Source organism: Coffea eugenioides, chromosome 5 (genome assembly GCF_003713205.1).
Source record: "Coffea eugenioides isolate CCC68of chromosome 5, Ceug_1.0, whole genome shotgun sequence".
NCBI lineage: Eukaryota > Viridiplantae > Streptophyta > Magnoliopsida > Gentianales > Rubiaceae > Coffea > Coffea eugenioides.
The window spans coordinates 24,856,002-24,864,101 of NC_040039.1; the positions used below are offsets into that span (position 1 = coordinate 24,856,002).

Sequence of the window (8,100 nt, forward strand, 5' to 3'; positions counted from 1 at the left end):
TAGATCTAGTGTAACTACATCTTAATTTTGTTTCCTAAAATAAATATTTTTTTCTAAAGTAGTTCAAAATTACAAACATTTTAAAAATTTTCATAAATGACTTTCAATACTTAATTTTCATTAGGAATATTTAAATACATAATGATATTTACCTACTTTTATAGTAAAATGAGAAAAAATAGAAGAGATTCAAACACATACAAGTTTGGATGTTGGGTGTAGTGTGGATAATTTTTCTGAAGGAATTAGAATTGGATGACATAACTTTATGCTTTCGATTCTGAATTCTTACATGCATAATTTTCAATCTTAAATTTATTATTTGAAAATTGTATCTGTATTAGATTTACATAATTTTTTCAATTCCATTCTTTCTTCTTTTTCAATTCCCCTCCTTTCGTGATAGGAGAGTTGATAAATGACAAATTTCTAAACGTTTAGCTGAGCCACACCTCCAGCACCTGCAGAATTCCCTGCATGCATTTGTGGATTCGCTTTCGCCAACAAAAAGAATTGGCATAATTTCATATGGACGAAGAGTCTCATTATACGACACCGTTTTTTCTGTTGATTCCACGGTCAACATCGATGGCTTCAGGGGAGTGAACTGTGCGTCTAGGTACTCCGCACTTGTTGACAACTTGACATTGCACGCACCTCTTGAATGAAGTCATTTATTCAAACAAGGTGGCATTTGGAGGTTTCGAAATAGTAGAGATTCTGCTCATGCCCATGAATGAAGCTCTTTTTTTTTTTTATTAAGTTTTTAAAAAGCTCAGAACCTTGAGGAAAGTTTTATTCTTAGTTCAAGTCAAAACATACAGAAGGATGCACTTTCCAATCCAATGCTGCTTATAAACTACCTCCAATCCACTTGAATCATGATGACGTTAAGGACTAAATACATCAAACTTGTGAAGTTAGCAAGTTGTTTAAAAGCAGCAGGGATGAGGATATCTTGTGGCAATGCAATGAACAAATTGATGTTTTAGCAAAGTTTGCCAGTTTGAGTTTCAGCAGCCTATGAAGCTGAATTTTGTGCTTCTTAGCAACAACAGTAGAAAAATTTTACATTGAATATTTGGTGGCACTTCCACATTTGACAAGTGATCACATGAAAAAGCACATATCTATGACTTGTGGAACGAACACAATATTGCAGATATAATACAGAGAGCAACATAATACTTGCACAAGTATACAAGTAGAAAGAATAATATGTTAATAACAGGCCTTTCAATTGATAATCTGAAACTGAGATTTTTTTTTTTTGTTGCAGAGTCAGAACTCAACATATCTGAGCAACTTCTGTACTACTATAACTGGTTATCTGAGCTGCATCAAAAAATCATTATTTCACAAGAATCAGGCATTTCAATTGATCATCTGACCTGTGAAGCTTATCTCCACATAGTTATAAGTTATAACTAACATCGCAGAACAACATTCATTCCAGTACAGGTTATTAAAGCAGCATCAAATCATTGTCATTTCACAGGGAAGGTGATTGTCTTACATTAAGTTAGAACAAAGAGAGCTGAAGAGGACTGTTACTTTTTCAAGGACTAGCTGCAGTTTTCATACAAGGCAAACTAAAAGATACAAATATCTTTTTAATCTAGCCTGTTACCATAACCAGGAAGGAAGAGTGAAAAAAAGCATCAGAGGTAGCTAAAATCAGGGTGAGGAGCTTAGGTATAGGACATCTCTTCAGGTGAAATAGCCATCAAACCATGTATCAAAAGAAGGCTCTGCTACCATAAAATACTTTTGGACTTGGTTCACTACTTTTTGATGCATTTGCCTTCTCACTAGAGCCAGAGGTCCCCGAAGTACTACTATCCACATTATCAGCGCCTGAACTATCACCAATGTCCATGGGAAGCTTCATCTTTGCAAGAGCCTCTGTAAACTGCTGCATGCTTTTCATGTATATCTCAACTATCTCTTGTTGAACCACCTTTTGTTCAGGTTCTATAGTCACATTCACAACAGACTGGGTTATTGTGCTATCTGGCACTTCAGTTGCAACGTTATTAACTGGAGATGGACCTTTGTCCTTCAACTTGGAAACCTCATCCTGGTTCTGAGGTTCAGGAATGCTTAATTCATGAGAAACAGATGAAGGGTTGATTGGAACCAAAACTGAACGAGGCTCTGCAATTTTCAATATAGTTGGAGGAGTTTCACCCACCGGAACATCATTGGCACCTTGACCATCAAGAGCCACAGCTTCTTGAACACAACCATTATTTCTAATTGTAAGCTGACCATCACTTGAAGCAGAGGCACACTGCTCTGCGCTTTTGCACTCCAAATCCGGACATGGAATTGCAAAATACTCTGAAGCCATCCTCTCATTTTCATTCACAATCTCTGGATCAGGAAACTCAATTTTATCTAGTTCACAGGGTACTGAATCATCAACCTCGGAATCTTTATTAGCAACATCTACAACGGTACAAGAGTGTGATGCAGGGATTTCAAGAACATCAGGTGATGCGCCAGTGTAGGTGAGAGTAAGTTGTACAAAACCAGCAGGAGAATGGTATAAATCACTTGAAGAGAGTGAAAATTCTTGTTCCGGTTTACCATTCTCAATGAGAACTTCACAAAGAGGCACCGCTGTGAATCCCAACAACTGGTCTTCTAAATAATTCCGCACCCTACTAAGCATCCAAACCTCACATCTAACCGATGAATCGATAGTTCGGACATTTAACCGAACATTTTCATCAAAAACTGGATTCCTTCCCCCACCATTAATAATTTGAGTTGAAACTACTTGTTCTGGATCACCAGTCAAGGAAAGTCTGGCATACACATCTTGATTTTGATATATGCATATGTTATGAATATCCATTGCTTGATGTATATAAACATCAAGAACCCCAATGAAACCCTCTGACTTCCCTTCTGTACATTTCCCCTTTTCACTATTTTCAACTAAATCCCCAGAATCTGGAGCTAAGAAATCAGACTGCACTTTGATGGACTCCATGTTAACAACACTGGAAATCGATAAAACGGCTAAAATAGTTCTTGATTCACAATTTGATAGAAACAACGATGCCCCCTGAAGTACAAATATCGTAACTGATAGAAAACAAAGCCTGAAAAACTGAAGTTTGAAGTACACAAAACTTACCGAACAGGAATGGTACAGTGTTTCCTGCAAATTCCCAAAAAAAAAAGAACAAAATAAAATCAAAACCACTGCAAATGAAAGGTGAAACCAAACCGAATTCAAGAATTGAACTGAAATAACTGAACTGAAACTATTTTAGTAATACTCGATGCTTATATGAATGAATCTGAGGAAATGAAAGCCAATGATTGACCTGATACTCAAGTAATTATTGGGGTTTCGAGTTTTCCTTTCTCGAGCCCCAAAAAAGGCATCATTCCAAAGCCCACTTATCAAATGCAAAGAGCAAGAAAACCCATGAAGGACATAACCATAAGCATGCTAAAACTTCAATAAAATTAGCCCTTTTCAAGAATCCAAGGCAGAGAGCTGCACAAGAAACTAGGAGGAAAGCAGAAAATAGAGAAACAAAAAATAGTTTTGGAAAAGGAAGAAAACAAGCAACAGACAAAGATAAGGTGGCTATCAGTGATATATTTTTATGTTTCTAGCTTCTGCTAGTGGTTTCTTTTGTGGCCCTTTTGGCCATTTGCAAAAGAAGTCAATGTTCAGGTTCTTTTTGTTCTCTGTAGATTGAATTGAACATCTAGAATCACTTCTCACTCTAGGCTAGTGTTTGAATGGTCAGAGAATCAAGAAATGAATAGGGGAATTATCCTGTCCTCATTGGTGAGAGTTTTCTTTGTTACAGAGGGAGAAAACTATATGGCAATTTACCAATTACAATTGTCTATATATAGCTCAAATTGTAACTGATGTTCCAATTTGGAAAAATGAGATTATGATTATAATTTGAGCTAAGTGTTGGAAATCTCATTAATTGCTGCATCATTTTTTTCAAGAGGTGATTTGTATGAAAATTTATTTTCAACAGAGTTGATGGCCAACTTACGTCATGTTGACGCATTGATCTTTGTTATTTTAAAGATCTCATCTCCTATTTTTTTATTGTTGTATTAAGTTTTGCAAGATTATCGTAAAACTATCCTAATCTTTTTTTAAAAAATTAACAAGCTATTTTAAATGAATTAGAAGGTCAATTCTAATTGTTTGGATAGAAATTGTAATCTGAGTAGGAAATTCATTATAGGATAATCTCCATTGTCGTATAATCTTATTTGAATATTTCTTAGCTATATTTTAAGCGTTGGAGTGTGTTCGATTATCTTAAAATCATCATAAAGGAAATATTGAGTACCATCTTTTTCACTTAATAAATTCAAAAGAGTCAAATAAAAATTTTTATACTAACTAAATGGACATTGTTATGGATTTTTTAAAACATACTTAAATATTACTGCAGCACTCTTTTTTATTAAACTTATGGGCTTAAAATGGTGTTGTAGAACATATTTAGTGTTTTTATATAAAAAAAAAAAATTAAAGTAAAACTCCATCCAAAGAATGCCTGTTCTTATTATGTTACGCACTCTTAACTTATTGTTTTTTTTTTCAACAAACGAACTTATTGTCATATACCGGCGATATTATACCTCACAATTGTTTGGCCATATTAGGCACCTCCACTACTTTTATCATATTGACAACATACAAGATGAAAAAATGACTTGCATCCTTTATTTCAACCAGCAAATCCCTAAGAATTGAGTAATTAAACGCTTTCTAGTAGAGGCAAGTCTGCGTAATTCTACATCAGAAAACGTATTCGTAAAAAATAAAAGTTTAGGGAAAATCAGGCTCCAACGGATGGAAAGTTGAAGTACCAGTCCCTTAGTCTGACTAGCTTCTAACTAACTTACCTGGTTCCGCCAGCCCAATACAGACAAGGAGTCTAAGTAAGAGGCCAGCCCTTTAAGCAAACGATTGTGGGTTTGGCTCTGATAATTGAAGGCTTTAAGCCTCTTGTGACAAACTTGATTTTAAGTTCTCACTAATGCAGCTTTTCTTTTGTTCTCAAGCCACTTTTTTTCTTGTACATACATTTATCTTCAGAAAACTACGAAGACAGAATAACATTAAAACTAAAAAAAATGCGTTTAGGGTGTTAATACATCTACATGTCTCCTTGGTCAAGCATTTTGAAATTTAGACCTTCAAAGATAATTTTTTTCTATACTTAATTTACATTGATAATTGAGGTGTAACAAATTGTTTCAAGCTAAACTTCTTGAGCTCGAGCTCTTGAAACTTCAGCTTCAGCACAACCTGGTAATAGATTTAGCTTACTTAAGCTCAAGTTTGAACTCAATCAAGCCCAACAAATTTGAGCTCAATCAAGCTTAAGAAACATAAATCAATACAGTATGGTAAAAATACGAAAAATGAAAAGTATATATACGTGAGGTCAGTTGAGCACAATAAGATCTGCTTTCTTCTTTCATTCCAATAGCTCCTCAGAAAGCTACTAGCTACTTCGAGTTGTTAGAAGTTGAATTTTAATCGAGCAATCTCATGAATAACTCGATGGAGTTCAATTTATCTGCATCCCTAATTAAAAGGTTATGCTTCTCAAATTTAACTCTTTCAATTGTAAGGAAATATAGAATATCCACTGTAGACAACAAAATTTTTATTTAAGTTATTTAATTAAGATAAAAATAAATCTAACCCGGAAGGGGGGGGGGACGGGGGATGAATTAGATTGATAAAAATTAAAGTAAGAAAGACCAAATTTTCACCCAAAATAGTTTAAGTAAACAATCGCTCAAGCAAACACAATAACAAGAGATATAAGCAAATTAAACCACACAAATAAGCAGCAAAAAAGATGACAATAGGGAAAAAGGATTGCAAACCAAATAAACTCCCAAACTTCTATAATGTATTTGATGTTAATGAATCTACTCGTGTGAAAGGCTGCAGGTCTGCCAAAGAAATCTAGAGCAAACTCAATGAGATACATGAAGGCTGTAAAATTGGTTTGTTTGGATAGAGTATTATTTGAAATATTATTTAGAATAATTATTGTAGCACTTTTTGTGATGTAATGTATGTGAGATAAAAAGGTGGTTGAAAATATAAAAAGGTAGGTTGGGAAATGTATTTATGATGCAAGCGAAATATTATTTAGAGAAATCTGCTATCCAAACACTCTGTTAAAGAACATAAGTCACTAATGAATCATTTAAGATGGAATCTCATGAAACAATTGACAAAATGTATTGCAAGTTCAATGATCTCATCAAGGACTTGGAAACTCTTGGAAAAGAATACACTCTTGGAAAAAAGAATAGAAAAATACTGAGTATTCTGTCTAAAGAATGGGAGACCAAAACTACTGCCATTGAGGAGGTTAAGGATTTGATCTTGTCCCTATTGAATCTTTAGTAAATTCTCTTACTTTATATGAACTTAAATTAACGTCCAAGATGTAGGATGAAGAGGAAGCAAGGACAAAACTGAATATTGCTCTCAAAAGTACTCAAGATGATGATGATTTAATATCACTTACAGTAGAAGATGAAAAAATGGATGCTGAAAACATAGCCCTCATAACCAAAAGCATCAAAAGACTAATATCCAATCGAAAAAATGATGAGAAGAGGTGCTGTTGCAAATAACAACAATTCTACCTCAACCTCATTCAAGAGAAAAGAAAAACAAGGAACTTCAGGAAAGCAGAATGACAAATGCTTTGAATGTGGAAAGAAGGGCATTACGTAAATGAACGTCCAAATAAAAGAAAGAAGGATAACAAAGGAGGTAGAAGACAACATTTTACAAATTATCAATTAACTTGGAATGAATGCAATTCTGATGGAGAGTTGAAAGAAGAAACTGAGACAGCTCAAATGGCTTTTATGGCTATAGGTGATAATCAAGTAACTTCTAGTTACAATTCTTGTGATGAAAATGATGATGTTGAATCTGTTATGCTCAGAATGCATGAAAGCTTGAAAGAATCATATGCCAAGAATAAGGAGTTTAAAGAAAAAATTATGAATTTGATAGATGAAAATGCTGATATGTTTCAGGAAAATAAAAAAACTAAAATAAGGAAATGGTTATCTGAAAAGGCAAATACTTGATTTAAACAAAAAGTTTGATAATAAAATTGACTTTTACAAAAATTTGGCAAATGAACAAAAAGGTTTGAAAGTCAGAATGAACAAACTTAGTCTGTTACTTAAACTTATGATGTTTGCAAAAGAAAAATTATGATGTGTCACAAATTATTAGAAATTTTTGTTACCCTCAGAAAAATATGGTTTATACTTTTCAAATCACATGTAAAGGATAATAGTAAAATTTGTGACTTTTGTTGCCAATTTGGACATGAGATAGACAAATGCTTCGTGAAGAGGAACTTAAAATTTGGAATGACCACTGTATAGGTTTTGAGAATATTACCTAGCCAACATAGACCCAAATGACCTTGGGTACCAAAAATTATTCTATAATTTCTGTGCAACCATGTATGAAAAGCAGCAATAAATGTTCAAAATGGTTCATAGACAGTGGATGCTCAAAACTTATGGTAGAAGATGCTTCATTATTTATTAAACTAAAGACCAAAAGCAGTGGTAAGGTTACATTTGGTGATGACATGAAAGCAAAATCATTTGTATTTGAGATATTGGTAAGGATGGTGAGACCTTTGTACAAAATGTTTTATTAATTGATGGTTGAAATTATAATCTACTAAGTGTTAATCAATTATGAGACAAGAATCTGTTTGTGTTATTCAAAAGTATGAATATATGATTTTAGATGACAACTTCAATGTAGTTTTCAAAAGAATTAGTTTAATAATATCTGTGTTGTGTATCTTGAAAATCTTAATTACAACAAATTTAAATGTCTGACTGATACTTGAACTGATTCCTGAATTTGGCACAAAAGATTTTGTCATTTTAATATGGATGCTATTAGTGATGATACGAATCTCGCCAACCTTGTGACGAAACCCGTAGCAAAAAAAGCCCACGGATCTAGAATAGATATCAAAGTTTTAACACAAACAATGGAAAATACAGTGGAAGACCTCAACC

General features: G+C 33.6%; 1 protein-coding gene across 2 annotated transcripts; it reads right to left on the reverse strand.

The window, feature by feature from the left end:
• Positions 1–1,436: 1,436 nt before the first annotated feature.
• On the reverse strand, positions 1,437–3,773 carry LOC113770796. Of its 2 annotated transcripts, XM_027315380.1 has the most exons (3): positions 3,342–3,773; positions 3,149–3,172; positions 1,437–3,076 (listed from the first exon to the last, which is right to left on the reverse strand). In XM_027315380.1, the coding sequence occupies exon 3, from the start codon at positions 2,999–3,001 to the stop codon at positions 1,739–1,741; it is 1,263 nt and encodes a 420-aa protein (XP_027171181.1). In that variant the 5' UTR covers positions 3,002–3,076; positions 3,149–3,172; positions 3,342–3,773; the 3' UTR covers positions 1,437–1,738. The 2 variants fall into 2 exon arrangements, with proteins under 2 accessions (XP_027171181.1, XP_027171180.1); XM_027315379.1 differs by having other exon boundaries at positions 1,437–3,172; positions 3,342–3,772.
• Between the last annotated feature and the right edge of the window lie 4,327 nt (positions 3,774–8,100).

Bases quoted from the DNA above. Each gene is read 5' to 3' on its own strand.
- LOC113770796 (XM_027315380.1), bottom strand. From the start codon at position 3,001: ATGGAGTCCATCAAAGTGCAGTCTGATTTCTTAGCTCCAGATTCTGGG.